The following is a 27027-nucleotide window of genomic DNA, read 5'->3' as shown; positions in this document are numbered from 1 at the left end:
TTGAAACTTTCTTTCTCTTTGGTTGTCTAGACTACACACTGTCCTGCTTCCTTCCACCTCCGGGATCTCTCTTCTGCTATCTTTGCAAGCTGTATTCCTTCTTATTCTACAGAATACAATTGCAAGCCAAATGATAATCTTGAGCTGTATACTATTTATGATCTTGAAGAGAAAATTTTTTCCTTCAATTATCCAACACCCCACAGAATGCCTAAATCCACATCTAGCCATTGCCATGGTTCTGTGCTCCAATCCATATTTCCTGCTGGACATTTCCAAACAGATGTCTCAAAGTCATCATGTCTGGAGAAGAGCTCATCTATTCCCCAAAAAACCTAAGTTCTCTCAATTTCCCCACATTCATCAATGATACTGTCATTCTCTCAATTCTTAGACTCCAAATCTTCAGTCATTCTGGATTGTTCCTTCTCCTTAAATAGCTAGCCAGTTACCACACTCTGTCAACCCTGCCTTTGCAAACTCTCCCAAGTCTGTCTCTTCATGACCCTTTCAATTGCCACTCCTGTAGACTCTTACCACCTTTCCCAGGCATTTCCAAAACTTTGGGAACTAGCTCTCCTCCTTCTTCTTTCTTCTCCTTTCAATACATTGAACACTTTAGTTAGGAATATTAATCTTCCAAAACCATTTTGTTGTAGGCATCAATCTGTGCTCAAAACTCCTCAGTTATATTTTAACCCACTATAGGATAAAATTTGAATTTCTTAGTATGGCATTTATCATTCTCCACTAACTGTTCTTTCCTTGCTTCTATTCATCTCTCACACAGATCCTCTACACAAGTTCTCTTCTCCAGCTCAAGTGATCTTCTAATTGTTCCCCAAATACGACATACTCTTAGAGCCAACAGCTGCATGATCCAGAGGGAACCAGTCACAGAGAACATAATGTGAATGGTGTCCCCTGAAGCTATGCAATGGCTGTCTTTATTCCCACATCCATTTTGGTATCTTTGTTATTGATATCCTCCTGTAGAATGCCCCCCTTTACTTCTGCTCTAACTCTTCCTTCAAGGCCCAACTCAAGTTCTACCATCTCCATGAAGACCCCACGAGTTGCCCTAGCCATTGATAAGGACACCTCCCCTTAATTCCTGGACCACTGGTCTGTACATAAGGCGACTATATAATTTATCACCACACCGTGATGTTTGAGATTTCAGGGGACACAATTACTCTGCAACCACAGGCATAAGCTGGGACTATCCAAGATAAACTGGGGCATATGACCAGCTACTTGCATATTACTCATTTGACACTCAGTACGTGTTATCTGGCAGCTTTTGTTTCCTTGTTTGTTAAAATGGGCGTCATGTATTTTACATGTACATGCTGTATCTCCTTAAGACAGTAAATTCTCTGAGAAAAAAATATGTCCCTCTTGGGTCACCTGGTACCCCACCAGTGTCTTACACATAGTATACACTAAAAATTGTTCATTGTGATGATGTCTTTTCTGTTATTTAGGAATGAAACTGGAGGTAGGCATGAACTTACAAAAGTACTAAATTTACCCAATTATCATTCTGGCAGGAAGACAAAATTCTCAATGTCTCTAGAAAAAGATATTGACATAAAAAAATGTCCTAAAGTATTTGGTTAGGGCTGGGTCCTGGCCTCTGGCCTTGTTGCATTGTTATGTAGTAATGTCCTTGCTCCCTATCTTGACAGCAACCCCCTGTCATTGCTCTGTCATGACCCCATGAAGAAAACTGACAGCCCCAACCAGAGGCTTATGTAACTCACTTCAAAATAAAACCATATTTAATAAAATGCTGCTGAGATGAACTAACCTGAAACCAAGTATTTGGAGGCTGTGATTTGCTTGACTTATTTTGCTTAGTTAACATCTGGACCCTGTTTAGCATAATGCCTGCTAGCCTAGCAGTAACCAAAGGAGGAGAAGGAGGAAGGTCTAAGAACAGAAAAAGACAGCAGGCAGTCCTGACAGCTTCAGCTCCAAAAATGAACTATAACACAGACTGAAAAGTGAAAGACATGTGGGGAAGAAAGACTGAAAGCAGAATTATATCTCAGGAGTAAATACTTAACAGAGAACAGTGCTTCCAAAAAGCATCAAGTACCCCCATCAAATGGGGGTGTGAGTGGATGCTGAAACGCTCCTGGAAGGAAAACCATTTTATTTGAACTATTGATGGATTAGGCCTTACCAAAATCTCTCCTACCAAATAGGTGACTAGCATTAGGCAACATTCATCCATTTTTATATGGAATAATATAAGGAAGTTTGGCTTTGACAACTGCTCTAGAATTTCGTTCTTAGAGAACATTCATCTGTAAATCTTTGGCCTAATGTTTTTGCTTAGGCCAAGTTTCTGAGCAGACTCTGAGCCCTTCACGAAACCAGCAGTCTTCATAAACACAATAATCTATCTAGATTTCTTTAATATTTTTGAGAGTTTGATGAAGAGCTCCTTAGATAAAGTGACTCCCAGAGATAACCTTCTTCTTTCCGCTTAAGATCTTTTTGTACCTAGACATCTTTGGGATTAATTATATAACCTCTTAGAATTCTCAAACTTTTCATTTTGTTCTTTTTATCTCAAATGATGTAACCATCTGCTTTGGAAGATTTAATACAGAAATAGGCAACTAATGGCATATGTGCCACTGAAGTGCATTTCCTATATCCTTTGTCTGATCTTTCTGCTTCCTTCCCCTTCAGCTCTCATTCCCTTCTTTCTGCTTGTGATTTTATTTTGTTCTCTCTCCCAACCCCATATTTCTTCAGATATATTTGGGGCCCTTGGTGGCAAGCAGGGCCAAATAGCATTCACTTAAGCATTGACCATCTTAGATGCAGAGCAGTATAGTAAATAACTTCTTGAGAGTTCTGCTACCTCTGAGATTCTCTGGAGCTGTGGTTAATTATCATTCCTTGATTACTACCCACTTATCCTTGTATTTTTATTAGATTCTCTGGACTCATTTTCATCAACATAGCTAACATTTATGGAATACTTAAAAATATATCAGACCTGTACTAAGTGGATTATCTTCTTTAATGCTCACAGCAACTCAATGAGGTAAGTGTATTTCTATTTTGCATGTGAGGAAAAAGACACAGAAAAGTACCTTGCCCAGTGTGTCACAGCTAATTAGTGACAAGTCTGAGATGTGAATCTACATCTATATGGCTCTACATAACCACTTTGGTGGAAATTGTGATGCTGATACACAGTAGGAAGAAGCCTGAGCAATTTTTAAGTCTGTTACATGAAACTTCCACTAGGGCTGGGCTTAGGCACAATTATGATGTCAGTCTCCACTGACTAAGGGTCAAAACTTTATCCTTTTCATGAAAGACCTGGACATGACTTAGATCTATGTTACCTAGTCTATGCACCAGTCTTCCAAACTTGTTTCTCATGCCTCTGTGGTCTGGCACTTTTATTCCCCTGTCTAGGGAGTACCCTGTCCAACATCCCCTAATGTCCACCAATTCTTAAAGTCTGCTGAAGTATCAAATCTTTTAGAAAATCTTTGCTAACACTGTGCCCCTCCTCTTGCTGAGAAGTCCCAGGCTGAGACACCTGCCCTTTCTCTGAGCCTCAGAGGCATCCGTAAGATCAGTTATTATACTATATCATGATCACTGGGTTTTCTTCCCCCTGGCATTGTAAGCTGCTTGAAGGCTGGCAGGGAGCGGGTATTCCAAACATTATATGAATTGAGTCAAATTGAATCCCTAAGCTTTAATATTATCATATTACTTCTTCCAGATATATTTACATTTTGAGCACCGTTTTAAATTTTGTAGTGAAAGGCTCTCTGATGTAAGCTCTCAAATATTAACTGAATTGTTGAGAGAGGATTAAGAAACCACACTGGCAGAAGAATCACCTACCCTCCTTCAACTTAAATTAGCAAACCATTATTGATCCTATTATCTGTAAAAGAAAAAGATAAAGTAGTATATAGAACTAATTGAAGTCAGGAAGGTGTTGCTAAACTTCCAGGACTGAGGTGATAAACTGAACTCTAGGTTTACAGATCATTTCCTAGAGAGTAATGAGGTGTTAAATTGAATGTTAGGACACAAGTTGTTCTCCTTGTTGAGTCATCCATTCCTTAGGCAGAATTTTCCTTTTGGTGGGCACAGCATGAAGACATGACTTAGCAATCAATTCTTGGTGAGTAACTGATGGAGAGGATATTGGGTTTAAAACAATTTTAACCAAAACTTCTCCTAAAAAAATAGTTTTCCTTCTCAAATATTAAACCTTTGAAAGCAGTAACCTGGAGTGAACAGGGTGAAATCTAAATGAGACAGGTGGAATGGTGGCTACTTTTGGCCATGGAATTAGGATGGGTGAAACTGTGTTTTCAACTTTTGTAATCAATCAATCAATCAATCAAAAAAAAAAAAACCATTACTGAACGCCCACTATGTGTCTGGAAAGCTGAGAAACAAGCTGTCAATTCAAGGAGTTCACAGTCAAGTAGAGACTGTACCTTCTATAATAGAAGGATGAATTAAGTGTTGCTATAGCAGTTTAGAATAGGAAACTAATATCTGGTCTTCATGGGGGAAGTGAGGTTTGAACCGCAAGAGAGACTGAATGTGACTTCAGCAGGCAGAGAAAGGGCCATTCTAGGCAGAGGGAACAGCACACAAAAAGCTAGAAAGAAGCCTGGGAAGAAGTTGCTGTGATTAGGGCCATGAGAAGTTTGGTGAGACTACAAATAGGTGATGTGTGATGACAAGGAAAGGACAGCAGAAGGAAAGGTGGGGAGCAGCTTGATATGAAGCAAGAGAAGTGGACTGAAGTCAAATTTTAAAAAGTTTTGAATGCTGTAGTAAGGGACTTGGTCTTTACCCTGAAGGCAATAGGGAATCAGGGAGCTTTTAAAGCAGTGACATAATGAGATTTATTATAACTTACATTCTTGGCACTGTCTTCCACTGTTGCTTAATAACATGCCTCAGTCCTTTCAACCTTGGTATATACTTTCTGATTAGTTCTCAAAGAGGATTTTTTCAGGAGAAAGAAGTACAAGGAACCAGAAGTAGGGTTAGGAATCTGTGGTTCGTTAGGTATGTGCCCAGAGTAGGGTTCCTTGCCTCTGTATGTCTTTGGGTAACCTTCCAAGTCTACTTCGTGAAGGAGCTTGGCTTTTGGAGCTCTCTCTCTGCTTCCTATGGTTCTCCTCCCTAACCCAGCTCTTCTCCCACTTTATCCTCTCCAACAGCAACAAGTTCACTCAGCCTTTTCAGGTGCACACAAACCACCTTGTACAAATTAAAGTACACGGTCTCATATTACCCAGTTTAGCTAGACACAGATTCACATCGCAGGCAGGCTGTTAGTCATTACCAAGCCCCTTCTCCAAATTGATTATCCTCCCTTCTACCACCTCATGCTTATGGCCAGAGCTATTTTTCTTAGCATCCTTGAGACATATGTATATACTTATATATCTAAAGCATTTGGGTATCATTTTATAAAGTACCTCTGTCAGGTAGGTATATTTATTATTGTCATTATTTTACAGATGAGAAAATTGAAGCCCAGCCAATAAATGACTTGCTTATGGTCTCTTAATAAATGACTTGCTTATTATTAAGATACAATTGGGACCAGAATCTAAACTTTTAACTTTAAATCGCATCCTTTCCTCAAATATTCCTTGCGGCTTCTATGTACACCTTCTCTATTCCAAGGTAAACTTACTCTTTTCAAAACTACCCAAGGTTCTTGATTCCTATGGATTTTATGGCTGAATTATCTTGAAGTAACACTCCTTCCACTGGCCATTCTCAAGACAAAAACAATAGCCTCTTTGCTTCCATTTCTTCATTACCTCAGCTTCTCTGAAAATTCCAAATACCTTCATCTCTCAGAGTTGATGTATATGGTAGAGAATAAAACCCTGCTCTTCTGAGTCTTATTCTGTCTTTGGGGCACACTTGAGAAATAGGACAAAGTAAAATAAAATCACATCTTTTTAAAATTAAAGTGTCATTGATATACAATCTTATGAAGCTTTCATATGAACAATATTGGGGTTTCAACATTCACTCATATTATCAAGACATCACTCCCCACCCCCACCTCATTGCAGTCAATGTCTATCAGCACAGTAAGATCCTATAGAGTCATTACTTGTCTTCTCTGTGCTGTACTGCCTTCCTTGTGACCTACCTATATTGTGATTGTGAATTATAGTGCCCCTTATTCCCTTCTCCCTCCCCACCCACCCACCCTCCCCAACCCCTCCATTTGTTAACCGCTAGTGCCTTCTTGGAACTTTGAGTCTGCTGCTATTTTGTTCCTTCAGTTTTGCTTTGCTCCACAAATGAGTGAAGTAATTTGGTACTTGTGTTTCTCCACCTGGTTTATTTCACTGAGTATGGAGCTTCTAGCTTCATCCATGTTGTTGCAAATGGTAGGATCTATTTTCTTATAAAAGCACATCTTAAACCCAGTTACATTTTCATTATTAAACTCATCCCAATCCATGTAACATTTCAGAGATACTTCCCCAAAGGCCACTACATCAGAGATTTTGAGATATCATGAAAATTGTATCTGGAAACGATATATGAATCTTTTCATCTGTATGTGAAAAGAAAGTGAGGAGAGCTGAAGAAAACAAAGGCAAACAGTAGCCATTCCCTAGCTTTTAACTGCCAGGTACTTGAAAACTGGAGTTTAGTATCTCAATAGCTCTGAGAACCCTGAAGGGAAGAAAGTCCAATGTGACCACTGAACTAAAAACAACGTGGTCCTGAACTTCTAGGGGTTCTGTTGTAACCACCCTCAGCCAGACTTGTGTTCACTGTGCTAACGCAGAATTGCTGCTGACTCATTCATCTCAGTCAGGAGATATCAGATATGATAACAACTCCTATTTCACACTTCCCTTGAGAGAATGGAAAGAACCTAAACATACCTTCCACCAAGCAGATAAGCTTCCCTCCATCTGTGAAATTGGTGTGACAGTGGAACCATAAAGGCTCCGGGTTCTTTCTTATCCCTTTAAACAAAGGACAAGGAGGATAGGTCTGCTCAGCACTGCATCCTTCCAGCCTCTTGGCTTCCAACATCATAAAAGGGAAAAAGAAAATAAGTACTAGAAAGAGAATGCTAAAAGGAGATTCAAACTGTACTCTCAAGGGAAAATTTTAATCCTGCCCCAGGGATGTAGTTTAGCATATGTAATTGAACCATTTTAACATTTATAGTTTCCTAAATGGATTCCTTTTACCAAGTGGTAGCTCATGCATAAACTGCAACACATAGGTGTATTTGATATATATTATTGATAACACATGTTTATTCAAGATTATAGGCAGGGTAATGTCCCCAAAAGACTTCTGTTAGAAGGGTAATCCTTAAATGGTTCCTGCAAACTTGATTTTATATAATTATTAGAGAAAAGAAAATACATTTTTAAACATTTTTTTTTTGCTTATTTTACAACTAATTGGTCATTCTTTTAGGTGCTAATCTCTCCTGCTTTGTATCCTTTATTTTCCTTTCTCCCACCTGTCAGCTTCAGAGACTCTCATATTCCCATTACCACAATTACATTGCAATTTCTGGTCCCGTCTCCCTCCTCCTGCAGTCTCTTTTGCCACCTCTATTCCATGGCTATAGTTAGATTTGAGTGGAGAACTTCACTGGGTGGATAGCCATTAGCTCTTGAGTTTTTGTGCCTATGAATAAGATTTTGATTTTTTTATTCACTTGCTCATTTTAATAACAAGATACCATATTATTCTGGGAAGGTAAAAAGATGCTGGTAAATATGTAGATTGTCTTTTATGCTTCTGAACATGAAATCAGTTCATGCCAAAAAACCTACTCTTTGAGATCTTTAACACACTGTAATTTTTTTTAATTTAATTTTTTGATCATGCATGTTCTCCATTACTGATGCGACAGAAAGCTATCCATCTCCTCCTTGTGGTTCCTGTTAGTGTATACCTTTGAATGTCCAATTTCTTCCAGTTCCAATTGGTCCCAAATGATGCTAAAATAACCTTCCTAAACCGCAGGTCTGATATCACTCTCCTGCTCAGACTTCCAGTGGTTCCCTATTACATGCAGAATAAAATCCAAACTCCTTGGCAAGATCCATCTGAAATTCCTACAGTTAAACTCTCTGCTTTTGAAATGAAATACATTCTTCAAGACTCAAATTCCTCTTTCCAATACCCCTCTTTAAAATAGTCACTCCATTTTGTGCTCTTTGATCACCATCTGCCAGTAATTATAGGTATTTGTGCTCATTTATCTCTAAGACTCTGTTATTAATATCTAGAGAACAAGAAAAGACAATGTTTTTTCATCATCCTGTTGTCCACATAGTTCCTTGCACAGCAAAGGCACTCAACTAATGTCTACAGAATTGAATAGAATAGATACAATGATTAGTAAAATTGAAAGTCAGCATTAGGCTTTAAAAAAAGAGGACTCATTTTTACATGGATCTAAAGAGAGAATTGTGTAGACCAGCCCTGTGCAATAGAAATATAATGCAAGCTACATGTGTATTTACATTTTTCAGTTGCCAGGTTTTAAAAAGAAATAAGTAAAATTAATTTTAATAATATATTTTTGTTTAGTCCAATCATCTCAATATGTAATAAATATATACATTTCTAGTGAAATATTTAACTTTTTTCATAGTCTTCTAAATCCAGTTTGCAGAATGTATTTAAACACATCTCAGTTCAAAATTGAAAGGGCCTTAGTCACATGTTGCTAATGTATTAAAAAGAAGTTGAGCCAAGGGCAGTTCTAGCCCTGGCGGAATACTGAGTAATTTTGTTATCATAGACAAGACCAGTTCTTTCCTTGGTTTCCTTATCTGGGAAGGGGAGACATACTTTCCTCAACAATTTTATAGGGTTGTAAAGCACACAGAAACTGAAATGAGGACATTTTGAAAGGTTTAAAATGTCATTCAAAGGCATTATAATTATTCCAAGAATAGAGTGACTCTAAAGGCACTAGCTTGTCCAGTGCTTCTCAACACATCTGTGACTTTTATTAGCTATTGCAGATCCTTACCAGAGGCTGATATAGTAAAGGTTATAATTTCAACACTCCAGTGGGGATAGAATTCCCATATATTGGCAAACCCAATTAAACTGGCTGGATCCTGGAATCTCATATGCCTCCTGAGCTTTCTTCACTGACTTGGCTGCAATAAAGCAGGCTCAAGGGAGGATGCTGATGTTCCATTAGCTGGATATGATAAAAATAAACAAACAAACAAAAAAACAGCGTGTTCAGAAACACAAAGACAGATTTTGAAGGTGTGTATTCAGGTTCATTATATCATTGTGAATAGTAAGATGATTTCGATATAGAGGGAAAGGAAGAGGTAGGGCACCATTCGCAGCATTTTGAGTTCCAGGGGACTACAGGGATAACTGACCTGGCCATTTTCTATTTACATAGTTCTTGCCTGCCACTGAGGTGCTTCCGTGACACATAGGGAGATAGAGACACTTTCCGTCGTTATGTTCCCCAAAGGACTCTGGGATGGTCATTTGTTACTGACATTTTAAGTGTTCATTTTAGGAGATTCTCTACAGAGTTATTAAGTGCCTCTTCCCAAACACTTTAGTTATTGCTTATTCACCTACCGAGATCTGATTTATCACTCTCGACTGTCTTAAGAAATGGTATGGAAAAACATTTGAATTATTATTATTTCATCTTTATATAGAATAAATAAGCCGAGGCTGTGAGAAACAAATTATCTTTCTTGTGTACTATGACTTGCCCTTCTGTCAACCTAAACTCAGGAGAGCGCCTATTAGAAATCTGTTCAGTCCAAGATCCTTTTCCCCTTCCCGCCACATGGCCCACGGTTCTTTCCTCCTGTGTCACATTTCCAAAGTCCTATTCCCTGGGCGCCGTTGTTGCCTGCAAGACCAGGCCCCGCCCTAACAACAGTTGCTAAGGGGCGTAAACTTCGAATCGTTCTTGAGACCAAATACTCCAGGGTCGAGTACTTGGGGCGCATGCGGCAACCTTCTATTAGATCTCGCGAGGTTTCGTCTTCCCGGAAGCACAGGCGAACCTTCCTCGGTAACGGCGTCAAGATGTGTGGGGACTGTGTGGAGAAGGAATATCCCAACCGGGTGAGCGAGTGGACGCCGAGATTTTCCGCTTCCTTGGCGCGTGAGGCTTCTCCTCCCCGCGGCTGGCCTTCCCTGTGAGCCGGGCTCGGGATCGACTCAGCTACTCTGCCCATTCCGGTGACCCGGTAGCTAGCTGTATTTAGGCACCTGTCAGCGGGGGCGGCCTGCGGTCGTCAGTTCCCTCTGTCCCGGCCCCGGCGGTGAGATCAGCCGTCACCCCGCTTCTCTTGAGCTCCAGGGGCAACAAGAGAAACCCCCACACCAACAGCAACCCCAATCTACAGCAGGAGGACGCTCCTACGCCTTCCCGTGCTCTCATCCTCAGGCTCGCTTTCATGAAGTTGAATTTTCTCACTGAATTCTAGCTCTGGAAGGGGCCTCTGGGGTCATCTGTTCTAACCCAACTTTGCAGATGAAGAAACTAATGTCCAGAAAGCGAAAATCACTTGCCCAAGTTCACATTCTAGTTAGTATGAGAACCAAGGCTAGAGTTCAATTTCCTGGCTATTTTCTCTCAAATCTCTTTTCCTCTCCTGCTCAGGAGGTTGCGCAACTTCTTTACTGTCATTCACTCAAGGTACATTTATTGAACGTATGTGCGTATGTAGCCAGATTACTTTGGTGGGCCAGAAAGGGATACCAAAGAAGAAATAAAAGGCAGCTTCCGTGCTACCTTACTGAAAATTTAGGGTTTAGGGGAGTATGGGATTAACAAAAGATGAGTAGAGTCCACCATAAATGCTATTCAAGTTTAGAAAGAGGGGAGAAAAAAATCGGTTAGCGTTCTTCTCCCAAAAGAAAGGTGGATTTGAATTGGGACTTGAAAGATAGTTGTGTCTAGGGTAGAAAAGAAAGAAAGGAGAAGCCAAAGCCTGGGGGAAATAACAAGAACAAAGATTCTTGTATTGGTTGGAAGGTAGAAAATCCCTATCGTTGCTTTTGTTTCTTAGTATTTTGAGTAGCATTTAGTCTTTTGGGATGGGTATATAGCCACATAAGCACTCGCACAGTAAAACCTATTTGAAAAAGGTCTAGAATTGTCAAATAAAGATAATATATTCTGAATGACTCATCAATTCCCATTCTAGAGAAATAAATGCATGTGCATGTGTTCTTAGAGACCTGTATAAGAATGTTTATAACATTATTTGTAGTAGTAGACTGGAAAAGTGTGATATAGAATGGAACACCATTAATGAATGAGTAATGAAAGTGAATAAATGAGAGCAGTGGTGCATAATTAGGAGCGCTCTTCCCTCCCAAGGGACTTTTGGCACTACAGAGACATTTTTGGTAGTCACTACTGAGGGTACTACTGAAGTCTAATAAGTAGAGGCCTGATGCTGTACATTAATGTTTCATTTTCTGTATTGTGTTCTATTTAAAGTTTAAAAAGAGATTTTTATGAATACAGTAATGAACCCTTCATATTACATGGACCATGAGGGAGCTGTTTGTAGTGGCGAATATTAAAGACATTAGTTTGGATACATAGGAGTTGAGCTAATCCAAAGACAAACTATAGTGAGTTTAGATTTTACACTTTAGGCATTGGGCTACCGTCTAAAGAAAATTGAATAGGGAAATGATTCCAAAATCTATTATTTAGGAAAATGAATCTTACGGTTGTATGTAGAGATGATGGGATGGGGGAAATGTGAAAGGAGAGCCGTACAGAACATTTGGGGAGTCATGGCGACAGTAGTGTAGGCATGAAACAATGAGACCTCATATCAAAGAGAGAATTAATGGGACTCAACCAATTTCATGCAGTGGGAAAGAAAGAAAGAGCTATAGATGATCTTGGGGTTTTCAACCTAGGCAACTGGGAAACTGGAAGTATCATTGCAGCAATTGGTGGCATATGGAAGGAGAACCAAATGGTCAGATTGTTTTTATCATGTTTCACTTGAGGTTAAGAATGTAACATCCAAGGAGTCAAGTGAAAATAAAAGATCGCAGTTTGAGTGTCAGATTCAAACAGATGAGTCCGCCAGATAAAGGTGTTAAAATAGAAAGGATATGTTCCCTTAGGAAAAGAAAGTAGAGAATCAAGCAGAAATCAAGGACTGAGTTTCAAGGAATGAATGAATCTAGGAAGTGAAAATAAAGATGGGAAGCAGAGAAAAGGATTGAGGTGATTGGAATCCTTTCATAAGCACTTTTCTCTGACTTTATTCTGTTCTAAAATAACTAAAAGGCTATCATGAGGAAGAATTAAACTTTTATTTGGAATTTCAGAAGGCAGCTTTAGAAAGAGTGGGTGGATGTTAGCAGTCAAAGGCTTAGAGTCAGAATAAAGAATTTAAACCAACATTTTCAAAAATGGAGTGGGTAACCTTTAGATGAATTGAACTCTTTTGTTCAGTAGAGACTAACTGATCATTTGAAATCTCAAGGATCTTCCAACTCATGAGATTTTTTTTAAGGGCAGTAAGAGCATAAGCCACTTTGCTTGAACTTAGCAAAGGATAAGGTAATAAGATGGTGGTAGCAAGTGTAGTCCATTCACTCAAAAAATTTGGCAGAGAAAAAAATGAATTGGCATGTTGTGAAGCTTTTAAGTGCAGGTGAGTAGGTAATACTAATTTTTTTATCCTTGGTTTCATAAAATTTTAGAGTTTTGTAGTAGTTGTTTTTCAGAGACTAGAAGTACACAGTATTGAATTCCTAATGGAGCTCTGGCCTACTTATTTGCAATGTTACACCAAGAACTGGAACTTAAGCATGAGTCAAATTCAAAATGAACCATAGTAATTTTCTGAACCCCAGTTTTTTTACTCAGCTGTGAATTAAATTTTTTTTTTCTTTCAAAAAGTCATTTAAAACCAATTGGAACCTGAATTCTACTGCATTTCTAAAAATTAAAATTGATCAGGCACAAAATTGTAATAAAACATTTTCCACATCAAACTGGAAATGAAACCTATGTAGTTTACATTTCAGCTTTAAATTTCTTTGTAATGCAATAGCAATATAGAAATGCATCATGGATTTAGATTAATCAGAGGGAAATGATCAGTGTGAATTAGTGATATGCTTAAATTAGAAATTACATGTTTTATATACATCACTTAAAATTAAGCTACCAGAGTTCATGTACATATTCAAATTCTTGCTTAGCATTAACCATATTTAACTAAATGCTGGGTTTGATATATAATTAGTAAAACAGTTGTATGTAATGCATGCTTTAAAATTACATCCTGCTTTAAAATGATGTCCTGCACATATATTATAAAGGAATAATCTGGAATCAATAACTTAACTTTCCACTTAAGAATATGAAAAAACAAAAGCAAACTAAACCCAAAACAAGCAGAAGAAAGGAAATAGTAAAGATTAGATGTTAATGAAGTAGAAAATAGAAAAACAGTAGAGAAAAATCATAAAACTAAAATTTAGCTCTTTAAAAACTATATTCTCCATTTTTAATTTTAAACATTCTCTGACAAAACATGCATTATTAAATTGTACCACCTGAGATAATAGTTTTCTGAAAAAATGCATTGGTCCAATTCCTAGCAAAGTAATTACAGATTTATCAAATTTGCAAGATTTTATTATATATACTGTCATCCTAATTATCATCATAGTATTCAGTTATTTCTTCTTGCACACTTGCATATCTTTACAAATCCTCGTTAATATTTGACTTTTTCCCCTGTTTGCTTGAAACTGTTATAACTTACTCTTCTTACTGTGGAATTGGTTTAGATCGCATTCTTCTTTTTCCTCCCATTGTGAAACCCTCAGAAGCTTTCCCTGAATATTGTGTGCTTTAATTTACCTTCTCAAATTTGGATATTAATTTTGCCTCATCTAATAAAAGCCATGTCTCACTTATGAAGGTTCCCTCACTGCTTTCAAATGACCAAGGGCCCTTTAGAAAGCCCCATCAGTTTCTAGATAGTGTACTTGAATTTTGCCATTTCAAGTATTTATTTCCTTACAACAGTTACATAGATCTCTTTTCTCTCTGTTTCCTTAAAGTTTACCTTCTGCCTACAAACAAGGTTAAATCACAGAGGCCACATTGTATAGGGTATATTTGTATTTATGGGTACAGTCCTTTCAGAATTCTTAGAATCTGTTCTTAAAAAGTGAATTTCAGTTTATTTGAAATTGGTATTTAGATCTTTATTTTTTTTAACAGTTTTTTTTCATTCTTTAATTTCTTAGAGTCCTCAGCAACCAGCTTTTATAGGTTCAGTGCAGTCCCAATTCAAACCACAGCAAGCTTTTTTCTAAAAGTTTATAACCTGATTCTAAAATTTGTATGGAAATGAAAAGAACCTAAACTAGTGAAGTTGTAAAACATAAACTACCTGACTTAGAGACTTACTATAAAGCTATAGTAATCAAGAGAATGTGATATTAGGGCAAAGATAGACCTGTAAATCAAGGGAACCAAGCAGCCAAAAGTAGACCCACACATATATAGTCATTTGAGTTTTCCACAAAGATGCCAGTGTAAATGAATGGGGAAAGGATAGTCTTTTCAACAGTTGTTGCTGGAACAACTGAATATTCATATGGAAATAAATGAAACTTGATCCTTAGTTCATATCATATATAAAAATTATTTCAAAATGGAGCATAAGCCCAAACCTACTAGCTAAAGCTGTAAAGCTTCTAGATGTCCTTGAAGACAAGCACAGATACTGAAAGAAAATATTTGATAAATTAGATGTCATAAAAATCAAAACTGTTCTTCAAAAGACACCAAAAAAAATGGAAACCAAATCCAAAACATATTTGTAATATAAATCTGACAAAGGATGTATGTAAGATATATAAAGAACTCTTTTAACTTAGTCATAACTCATAACTCAGTAAGACAGCTTAACTTTTAACAAATGGGCAAAAGACTTGAGTAGACGTTTCACAAAAGGAGATAAGTAAATAGGCACCATGAAATGATGCTCAACCTCATTAGTCATCAAGGAAATGCAAATTAAAACTGCAAGGAAATAATGAAATACCACTTTACATCATTAGAAAGACTAAAATTAAAAAGACAACAATACCTAGTGTTGGAAAAACTGGAACTCACATTGCTGATGGGAATAGAAATTGGAAAACTATTTGGCAGTTTCTTATAAAGTGAATACATACCCTATTTTTGCTATATGATTCAGCAATTCCATTTCTAGATATTTACCCAAGAGAAAGGCATATGTCCACACAATGCTCGTACATGAAACTTCTTAGCTGCTTTATTCATAATAGTCAAAAACTGGAAAGAACCTAAATGTATATCAACAGATAAATATATGCAATGAAATACTATTTGGCAATAAAATGCAACAAATTACCAATACATACAAAACTAATGATTAATATGGACATCATGTTGATCAAAAGAAGCTGGATGCAAAAGAGTATACTATATGATTCTATTTATTTACAATTTTAGAACAGGCAAAACTAATCTCTATAGATAGATAGATCAGTGGGTGCCTGGAGTGAGAGAGGGGTTGGAGATAAACTGCAAAGGAAGGAACTTCCTGGGAAGATAGAAATGTTTATATTTGAATGGGGTAGTGATTCCACTGGCATATGTTTGTTAAAAGTCATCTATACCCTTACAGTGTGTATTTTGCTGTACGTAAATTACACCTCAGTAAAGTTTTTTTTTAATCAAACATTTGTTCTTAATAGCTAGAAATTTATACTTTAACCCCAAGTTTTTTCCCCTTTTGTAGTTAAGTTGATGTGCCTATGATTTAGTATATCCAAACTATATCTTTATCTTGATTTCCCCCCAACCAGAGTTAATCTCTTCATTAGTATATAGCACTAAAAGCCACCGAGGAGGAAGATATTCATCGTGGTGGTGAGAATTCAGGAAGGCTTCACTGTGGCATCATTTAAGGCATCATTTAATTCCCCTGATACTTCATAAGCTCCTTGATGGTAGAAAGATATTACTCATCCTTGAATCCTCTGCTGTGCTTTACACAGTATCAGGCACATAGCTGGATTGGAGAAATACTGATTTGAATAGTTTTTTGTCATATCAACTATCAAAATATTCAGTTGGACAAATGAGGTTGAATTAAATTATTAATAAAATGACTTATTTCTAAACAATTATTAGTAAGCATTTAGTAAAGACCTCCTTTGAGCCAAGAGCATAATTTGTTTACAGTTTCTTAGTGTGAAGAAAAACATTTTCCTTTTGAATGCCATGGTGTCAGTCCGATGAAATGCAGAGCTTATCTTCTCTGCCTGAGTCATACGTATCTGTTAAGACTTACATCTGTAGAACTGAGGGTTTATTTTTATTTGCTTATTTTGTGGTATATTTAAGGCTTAAGTAATTTCAAAAATTACTTGGCATAGCCTTCGAGTAAATTCTGGCCATATTTTTTGCCATTAGACATTTTAAGTCTATTAAACATTTTCACCAAGGATTTTGAAATATAAGAAAATTAAATTCCTATTTTTAATGTTTTAGGGTAACATCTGTCTGGAGAATGGATCTTTCTTGCTGAACTTTACAGGCTGTGCAGTGTGCAATAAGCGGGATTTTATGCTGATCACAAATAAATCTTCCAAAGAGGAAGATGGAGAAGAAATAGTTACTTATGATCGTAAGTAGACTTTGTTTTCATACAAGTCTGTTAGGTATTGGTTTTGAAAGTTGATATGCTGTGCAAAACATGAAGCCTATTTCAATATTGTATTGCAAGATAACAGTTACTAGTTAGGTTTATAAGAGGGAAATACATATGCCCTCTTATATCTGACATCATCATTGGATAGTCTACGTAAGTGATTTTTAGATGTAACTGAAGACTGACTCAGACAGCAGTTTTGTTTATTTTTAAAGCCTTCTGAAACAAGATAAGAGACTATTTTTTTTATCTTTAGGGTCATCCATGTGATTTTTCATTTTCTACTATAACTGTGTAACACAATGATGTACTCCACAGCTATTGAAGTGTTTACAGCTGTTTGCTCCCAATGACCCTGGGATTTTTAGTCTTATTTCTGCTTCCATCACAGTTTTTGCTTGGTCTCCCATCTCACTGTCAGTTTGTTGTTTCCTTTGCTGCTGTGAGCATGCTACCTTCATATGCTGGCCCTCATCCTCAGTGCTGGGAAACAAAATAAAGTGTGTAATAAAAGGGAATCAATTCTAAGGTTGGCACTGAAAATTCCTATGAGTATACTAAGTATGTGTACACCTTAGAGCTCAGATATTGTGACAATTATTTAAACTGTTTGAATCCCCTTTTTGCTTGTCTCATGGTTGTTCAGTATGCTCTGAATATGTGAGAAACAAATGTTGAAATAATGATTTTTGAAAGAGGGGCATAAAGACACTAAGCCTTTAGAATAAAGTCAGACTACAGAAAAATGTTCCAAATTAGAAGAATCTTTTCTTTGTTTTAGCATGTCTCCCTTTAAACTCTTATTTTGTTCCAAGTAGTGGGGCATAGTGGTTAAGAGCAGGGGCTCTGGAGCCAGAATGCTTGGGTTTGAATTCTGGTTCCAACATTTCTTAGCTCAGTAGTCCTACTAGTTACTTAACCACAGTGTGCCTTTGTTTCCTTATACCTGAAAAGGTGATGATAATGGCATCTACCTCTTTGGGTTTCTTGAGAAAAGTGAATAAACAGGTAAAAAAACATTTTTAAAAGTATCTGACATACAGTAAGCACTCAGTAAATCATGGTTGTTATTATATATGTTTTTGCTAGTCTTTTGTTACCATTAGATTCACTTTAATGACTACCATTGTTTTGATTTATGATTGGTTATAGCAGCACAATTTCTATCATCCTGAAAAACAAAAGCTTTTGTACACTAGGTCCAGTTAGTTTAAAAAACACACTTACATATCTGTTCATTGATTACCTTAGAGAGCTTTTAATAGGAATTAATATATGCACATTAAATCTCTGAATTCAGACCCTTAATTATATAGCATTGCTACATGATAGGTTCTGGATTTCCTATTAAGATAGATATTATAATAGGTTTCCTGCTATATTAAATATGACAGAGTTAAGATTCTTTTAAAGCAATTCCATGGTGAGAATAGAATTTTACCATCCTAAGACATCTTCCAAGAATTAATTATTTAAGTCTTTCTCTGTTTTGGCAGATCTGTGTAAGAATTGTCATCACGTAGTAGCCAGACATGAGTATACATTCAGTATCATGGATGACTTTCAGGTAAATATATAAAAATGGTATGTTGTTATGGGGGAAGGGGATAATAAAAGTACCTTTGGAAGTCTAGATATAGTTTTCATAAATGAAGTGTTAATGAATATTAAAGGAGACCATCCCTCTCTCTCTTCTCCCTATGTAAGTTGAGAGAGACACTACCGGTAGTTGCATCTGCTCAAACCTGACTTCACAAGAGTCACAAAGCAAAATGCATGCCTTACAAATGGCATTTCTGTCCTCTCATTTTTGTTTATGAAGAACAGCACATTATGGCTTCTTATGAGGTTACTATCACACCCGTTTTTTCTCTATCCAGTTATCTGATTGCATAATTGTTGGCTTTAAGTGTTGACCTCTCCACTGCTGGGCATGGAAATTATGAGAAGAGGTTATCTTTGTTACCCTTGTAGGTGTGTTGAGTTGAGCAACTCTGTAATCTCAGTTGTGGTAAGACATTTTAATATTATTTATTAAGTAAAATGACAAGATGGATGTACCACAGTTGGAGGAAAGAAGCTGAACCACTGTAAGGATAGAGAATGGGGATTTATTATAAGGATAAGGTCTTAAACCATTGTGAAAGCATGGGAAGAATGCCACAGAAGGCGGGTGTAGGCCTAAGTTGCTGAAGATGCACAGATCTGTGGTCAGGAAGGAAAGCTGGACGATGCGGGAAAGCCAAGGACAAACTAGAAACCACGAGAACGCACTGGAACCTGTGTCTGTCGCTCACTGCCTCTGTTTTCAAGACTTCAGATTGAGTCATTTTTTAGTGTGACTACATATTCATCCATAGGGCATAAATATCCGGTTAAAGCTTTTAACAGGCAAGGAATTTTTTTTAATCCTTCAAATTTGGGTGCTATTTTAATTATAAAAATTTTTTTTCATAACAATCTTATAAAATAGCCATTCTTATTCATTCTTATTTTAGTGTGGAAGAAAGTACTTAGTCACCTATCAGAATCTGGTCTAATATATTGTGGTCAGTCTGAACAACATCTTGACCATATCTCCTCAGCATCCAAAAATTATGCCTCAAAAAAAAGTAGATAATATGTAACTTGGGGGAAAATCAAGATCTCAGTGAATGAGTTGGAGCCAAATAGGGAAAGGAGCATGTCATGGGCTTAAAGGAGGAGCTCTATTATTTCATGGGAAGAAGAGTGCTTATAGGTATTTTGCAGAAGGTCCTAAAGCTCTGGTGAATATTTTAGAGCCCCTAAATGGATGATGCCCTCCCTAGTGGAGCCATTATATATCTCTGCCAAGAGACCAAAGTCCAGCTGATTTTCCTTTATAACTGAACACAGCCATTTTCAAAGCCACCCCAGAAATTACTCTACAGTAGGAAAACTATAAAGGAAGATGGCATGTAATCATAATGCCTACATAGAGTGAAATCTTCTTGGAAAAAACTCTTAAACTGGACTCTCTACCTCCAGTCTTCTCTCTCCCATTGGGTGTTCCTCCCACCCATATTATATATTCTGCCATTAGATTATTTTTTCTTAAAATGTTGCTTTCAGATCACATTTTTGGCCTTCCCACAGCTCACCTTTACCTACAGTATAGTATCCACATTCCTTACTCCAGGATTCTCATTGGGCTAGCCCAGCTCCCCTTTCTCTTATTTCTCACTACTCTTCTTATGTGTACCCTGCATAGATTGTCCCAACTTTAGACTCTTCCTTCCTTCCTGCTGTAGAGGAAGATTTCTATTTCTTCCTCTCTGACGATACCCCTGCTGCATTTCCTCAGGAATCTTATGCTATGTTCTTTATTTTTAGCATCCTCTTTTACTCCATGGGATTTAAAACATCTTGCACATTAAAAATACACTTAAAATTAAATATACTTAATTCTTCATTTGCTAAACGAAAAAAAAATCCTTTCATTTCACTCAGCTGCCTCTTTGATTCATCCTCTAGTCATCTTCCTTCCTTTTGCTTCTTTACTTGAATAGGGCTCTACCCTATTTCCCTTATTTCCCTATGCTCCTCTTAACCACCTATTAACTGGCTTTCATTTTCACTCTACTAAAACTGTTTTCTCGCAGGTTTCCTATAATGTAGCCAAATCCTGGGACTGCCTCAGTTCTTACATCTTTTGACATCTCTTCGGGATCTGGTTTTGTTAACTGTTGTCTTTTTGAAGCATTCTTCCCTTGAGGTCTATAATGCTAGAATTTTTTCTTTATTTTTAAATCATTTTGATGGCTCCTTTGCTTTTTCTCTGGTTTCCTTTCCTGTTTTTTTCTACTTGATTTTTCTCTGAGCTTTGGTCACTGGTCTGGAACCTTCTCTGTACTCCCTCAAAAGCGAGCACATGCACTCTAAGTCTCAGCTGAAACCTAGTGGACATCTTCCATATCTCCTTCTCCAACCCTAACCCTGCCTTTCCTCCTTTCTTTCTTTATTTCTATAGCTTTTTTTCATGGCTCTGCTGCCACACCTTATGCCAAGGACCATACCCACTGAAACCTAAATTATTGCAGCAGCTCCGAACTGTAGTTCTCACCCTGCCTTCAAATTAATCTTCCTTAAATTTATCATCCTGTCACTCCTTTGCTACTCCATATGCGATATCCTTGCTCTTTTCTGTATCGCTGTCCTTATTTGTGCTTTTTTCCTTGACTTGTCCCTTTCTCTACATTTAAGTCAACCAAATCTTACCTCTTTCAGGCTGAACTTAAATTCTATCCCCTTCTTACTTTTGATAGTCCAGCATACGTTGCTTTCTGAACTCTCCTTGTGCTTACAGCAAGCCCTGCTCATGTGCAAAGCTACCTGGGAACTTCTATCTTGGCCTGACAATCACAGAACTCTTCATTCCCAGCTTCTAAGAATAATGAATTTCCTCCATCTCTGCCCTACTCCAGCCCCCATCTAGTCCAGCAGTAGTTCAGGTTTAAGATGGTATTCCCAACATTGGTAGTGTTTTGTTTTGTTTTAAATATCTTATGAGAAATTTAAACATAATCAAAAGTAGGCAGAAGAGTGTATTAACCTCCACTACCAGCTTCAGTTTGCTTTATTTGTACCTCACTATTCCTACTTCTCCCCACAAGATTATTTTGAAGCAGATCCCAAACATATCACTACTTCTATAAATATTTCAGTATGTATCTCTAGAGGATTCTGTTTTTAAAACCACAGTACCATTGTTAAAAAAGTAAGATTTTTCTGATGACAAGAATAGAGGGGAAAGTAGAGAAAGAGTGTAAATGGAAAATACATATTAAAAGATTTTAAGTTTCCTTTATTTTTTATATCACCCTAAAAGCCATTAAAAGGACTATGTTTTTGCCTCAGGAATTGTGAGACTGCGTTTTGTTCCTCTGTGGACCAGGGAAGGAGAGGACTTGGGGTCAGAACTAAAAGGATAGAGAAAGGCCATGGGACCCTCAGAACAAAATAAAGGATCTGGTCCTATCCAAAAGTGGTTCCACCCACTCGACCCTACCTTCCAAATCTCTACCCATAGGCTTTTACGCCAGCACTTTGAGGGTCTCTGTGAATGACTGGGAGGAATTCTCATTCTCCCAACTTGGCTGGTTTTAGGAAAAGGTGTCCTGATCTCACCATATTCCTGCCAGGGAGATATGTACCTGGCATTGCAAATTAGAATTCTAGACATACTTTCCCACAAAAACACTGCTATATATGGTTAGAGTCTATAGTACTTGTGCAATATAAATTTAAAAGACTCCCTGGATTTCCCTGGGAACCTAACTGCAGTGTACATTACTTCTGTGGGAAACTGCTTTTGAATTCCAAACACTTGACCTACAATGAAATTTGGAATCCAGACTGCATATAAATTAAAGATTATAAGTGTAATCAGTCTTCCTGATTTTGATAACCTTTCCAGATTATACCATGTGTTAGATTTTTTTCTTTCTCCCAAATTAGATTGTAGATTTTGCAATGTTAGCCCTTGTCCCTGCTTTCTTTCATGTCTGCCAGTGTACTTAACACATTGCAGAACATTTAGGCGCTTAAGAAAAGCTTATCAATGGGTAGATTAATTGAAAACTCAAATATTTGTCGAGCTTCACACATTTTCCCTGTATTACTTTTCTTTCTTCATTTCTTGATATCCTACTAGTAATATCTGGTGGTGAAAGCAGAAGTATTTGAAAGCAGTAAAAGACCTTGAATAGAGTAGATTTTTATTTTGTCATTAATTCAGGAGACTTGTATTTTGTTCACCAAGCATTAGTGTCTATTTCTACTGTGTATGTAGACTTCAAAATTGTGTGGTCTTTAAGACATAGTCTTTCCACTGCTTCACCTAAGTTCCTCTGCTGAACTCACTCATATGAAATGGAAATGCAGTTGCCTACTTCTGGGTCTTTGTACAACAGTCATTGTTTATTTCTGTGACCCTTTCTCTAGTGTGACTGCTCAGACCCAGGAAACATAAACTACCTTGACTGTGCGGTTTTCAGACAGCTAGCAATTCCAGTGTCACCTGTGGGAATACTAACAGATTTAACATAAATGTTCATTTTCCTAAAGAAGATAAAAAGGTTTTTAAGCAAAAAAAGATATGTTCCTGTATTTGTAACCTAGATATTAAATGTCCTAGAAAGGGACAGCTATAAAAACAGGAGTTTGTCCTAAGAATTTTTGCCTAAAACAAAATCCCTTCTGTCGCCAGTCTGGACATTTGTTAAGCTCAAGAAACATAAAACTCCTTAAACATATCAAATTCCAGACAACTAGCTATCTAAATATGAGGCATAACATACTAATGGATTTATCATAATTGTTTATTTTCCTGGAGTAGATAAAAATAACTTGGTTTGGGAAGGTTCTTTCTTTTTTTAATCATTTCTGTTGCATGTTAGTGTTAAATATCCTAGAAAGGAACAACTGTCAGAACAGGAATTTGTCCCCAGGGACCCACACTCAAGTTGCCTCATTACTTTAAATAGCAGCACTAACTAAGCCCAATATGTGTGTACTTCAAATCCAAAAACTAGCCATGCATTTTCAAGCTGACATTCTCATATACATAGTAAATAGAACATCTGCATGTATTCAGTTTACGTAACTGAAGGACTCCAGGATACACAGAACAAACCTAAGACATCGCTGATAGGCATTGAAGAATTTGATCTAATGCACAGAAAGAACCGTGACAGTTTGTGGAGAACAGCTTTACCAGAGTAAGTTATGAAGTGTTCTTCTCCCTGTTCGTCAAGGTGATTGTGCACTTTATGTTGTTCTAGGAGTATACCATGCTGTGTCTGTTATGTGGCAAAGCTGAAGACACCATCAGTATTCTCCCTGATGATCCCCGACAAATGACTCTCTTATTCTAAGGATCTCTCTGCAGTTCTGTTTTAACTATGTTTTGTTGGTTTACAATACAGCAAGCCTGATGGTTTGTCTTAGTTTATAATGGAAATTATTTGCTTTTCTTTCTGCTTAGACTTACCTATTTTTTGAAAATAGTTCAGGGGATTGCTGGTCTTTAGAGCTGAGCTCTTCTGATAATGTTCCCAGTTCACATCAGTGCAGCCAGAATGAAGCAACTTTGTTAGCAGTTACGTGGCTAAAAAAATTACTAGGATAGGAGAACACCTGGTGGCCAATAACAAGGCTGATTTTAGGACTGGGGCACTAAATATACAAGATAAGCTTAGAGCATCTTATGTCACAAAAAAAAAGAAGTGCTCCCCCCAGAAATCACAATGATTGGGAATATGCAAAGGGATGTGAGTCAACTGATTGAAACCCCAGTGACCAAAGCTGGAACAGTTTGAGCAACAAAGTAAAGTAGTATTGGATTATAACCCAAACTATAAATATCCATGAGTCCATGCTGATGTAAATAAATGATTGAGTAAAATACAGAAACTGGAGAGGATAAATCTTCCATGCAGAAGAATTTCAAATAATATACGTAGATACCCCCATTCCTTAAGTATGGGTTGTACATAGCATCTTCTTTACAGAGAGTATAGAATGGGAAGGAGGAAAGTAACTTTGCAGTGGAGAATCCTGACAAAACTGAGCTCAGCCAGGTGACCAAGATTAACATCCTTGATGATAAGCCGTATTGATAGTATGTACCCTCGATATGAGTGAGGAGAGGGCACTTGACCTTTGTGGTCTTCCTCCCAAAATCTTATAATCCATCTAATCATGAGAGAAACATCAGGTAAATCCCAGATGAGGGCCAGTCTACAAAATAGCTGACCAGTGCTCCTCAAAACTCTAAAGGTCATCAAAGACAAGTAAGGCTGAGAAGCTCTCACATGACAACTAAATGTAATGAGGTATCCTGGGTAGGATTCTGGGGCAAAAAGGACATCTGGTTATAATTAGGGAAGTCTTAAAAAAGTGGGAACTTTAGTTAGTTAAATAGACAAATAGAATGATTTCAGTTGCTCCGAAAAGATCTTGGAAAATCTTACCTTGCATAGTTGAAAGAACACTGACTTGGGTATTACAAACCATGGCATTTGGGCTTCTCTGCCTTTTGGTAGCAGTATAACCATTAGGCAAAGCATTACTCCAGACTTTGTGGTCCCATTTCTGTAAAAATCAGGCTAATAAAAATTGATATATATTTCCTTGTTAAATGTCCAATGAACAATGAATGTAAAATGCTTTGGAAAGCATGTAAAGTATTAGATACAGTGAGCTGGTTTTAGTTAGTTCTTCGCATTCTGATATCAAAACTTAAAAGGCCAGGCATTAGAAATAAAATAGTTTCCTCTTCATATCTAAGAGATTTGGAACTAAGATTCTGAACTAAGTCTTTGCTTATGGGAAAAAAAGTGAGCAAAGTGTTTCTTCTTGATACCAAGAAAATGCTTTGTTATATAATAGGAATAATGGCAGTGGAGGTTTATTGAGTACTTACTGTGTGCCAAGGCCTTTTTAAGCACTTATTAATCCTCATTAACAACTCCATGAAGTAGGTACTGTTGTTACTCCAATTTTACAGCCAAAGGAACTAAGGCACAAAGAAGTTAAGGAACTTACTCAAGGTCACAAAGCTAGTTAAGTACAGTGACTCCCTCTCAATAATGGTGTTGAGTACACTAAAGTAAAAGGGTCTGGCAAGGTTAGGGAGAAATTGAGACTCTCAGTGCCAGCACTCGGAGGAATCTAGGCATGTTAGACCAGTATCCTTAGGCATCAGTTGTTTTATTCCTGGAAAAAGTTTTCCACTTTTCTGCAAACCTTTATCTGACCTACTGAGAATATCGTTTGGTGAAATTAATCCACAAAGCAGAGAAAATGTTTAATTACTTTAAGTAACAGCACTAAGCCTATTATTCCCTCTGAATTGTTCCTTCTTGGAGTTTGCTAATGCTTCCAACTTAGGCATTTGGAGCTCCAGAGTACGATTTTATGTGCCCCTACTGATACCCTCTTCTATGGCAAATTGTATAATTATCTCTTTTGGACTATACATATTAAAACTTTAAAACTTTAAAACATGAAGTCTTTTCTATATATTTCATTGTTAAACTAACAGTGTACTTCTAGAATTCTGTGTATCTAACAAAAACCTCTTGAATCCAGTTCTGTTGAATCCACATTTTTCTGTTTAAATAAAGGGGAAACAGGCAAAAGCATCAGTCTTCCTTCTCTTCCTGAAAGAAAAGAAGGAAAAGAATCAACTGTAGGTATAATTGGGAATGTGGTCTTGTCTTGGCACCTCATTCTTTGTCTACTCACTCCATGATGTACAGATCTGGGGTCTGCCTACTTAGACCCTGAAGAGTTCAAAGCTCAACATGTTGTTTTGTTGTTATAGCTATCTCTGTCTTTCTCAAATGGGCTCTCCCAATACTAACTAACTGACATTTCATATATTCAGGACACAACCAGTTAAGGTTTGTTGCTTGTAAATAATTACTGAGAATATATATGTTCACTGTTCTTTATTTCAGTCTATCAATAATCTGTTCAGTTTCATTATTTTATGGGCAAGGCTAAGTTACTCAGTTTTAAAAATGTATGTTTCTTGACTATAGTACAAGTCTCTATTGTGAGGTACAGTATGGTTGGGTAGAAAGGAAATCAAGGGACCTGGGACTATACTGTAGCTTTGCCACCTGCTTGTAGTGGGACATTGGGCAAGTCACTTATTCTACATGTACCTTGGTTCTTTGATGGCAAAATAGAATATAACCATGCCTCCTTCACAGAGTTTTTAAATCAAATGATATAAGTAAAAACACAATTAGGTTGTGCAGTGCTGTATAGGCAGCTGTTGGGGTCTTCATGAAGGCACTTTGGATAGAAGGCACACTGCTGTGTCGTGGCTTTAAGAGTAGAAACTTTGGATTTAACTTTCAACTCTGCTGCTTACTAGCCCTTTGTCTTGGCTGGTGTCCTACTCGATTCTCTTTAAATAGAGATAAAAATTGCTCATAGGGTCAGTATAAGGATTAAATATCCTAGTATATATAAAGTGATTAGTGCAGTGTGGGAGCATAGTAAATAGTCAACAAATGGTAGTTTGGATGTTGGTTGTGATGGTAATTGTAAGAAATCACCAGGTTTGAAGTCACCAATTAGAGTTTCATAAACTAAGAAGATAAAACTATGAGAACATAGTCACAGAGTAGATAATCATCAATTTCAGCCTGTGTATGTTGGCCCCCATAAACTTACTTATTCCAAGTTACATATTTTTGTAAGAGTCCTTAGAGAAGTGACT

At 37.2% G+C, this 27027-nt stretch overlaps 1 protein-coding gene across 1 annotated transcript; it reads left to right on the top strand.

The window, feature by feature from the left end:
- The first annotated feature begins 9988 nt into the window (after window positions 1-9988).
- CHURC1 (churchill domain containing 1) lies at window positions 9989-25796 on the top strand. The gene is made up of 4 exons (XM_017660417.3): window positions 9989-10146; window positions 16610-16745; window positions 18266-18336; window positions 23573-25796. Exons 1-4 carry the CDS (start codon window positions 10027-10029, stop codon window positions 23663-23665), a joined length of 420 nt encoding a protein of 139 aa, XP_017515906.3. The 5' UTR covers window positions 9989-10026; the 3' UTR covers window positions 23666-25796.
- Window positions 25797-27027: the final 1231 nt, after the last annotated feature.

The sequence above is a fragment of the Manis javanica genome, chromosome 8, assembly GCF_040802235.1.
Source record: "Manis javanica isolate MJ-LG chromosome 8, MJ_LKY, whole genome shotgun sequence".
In the NCBI taxonomy this organism is placed as follows: domain Eukaryota; kingdom Metazoa; phylum Chordata; class Mammalia; order Pholidota; family Manidae; genus Manis; species Manis javanica.
This window is presented reverse-complemented; position numbering and strand designations above follow the sequence as displayed.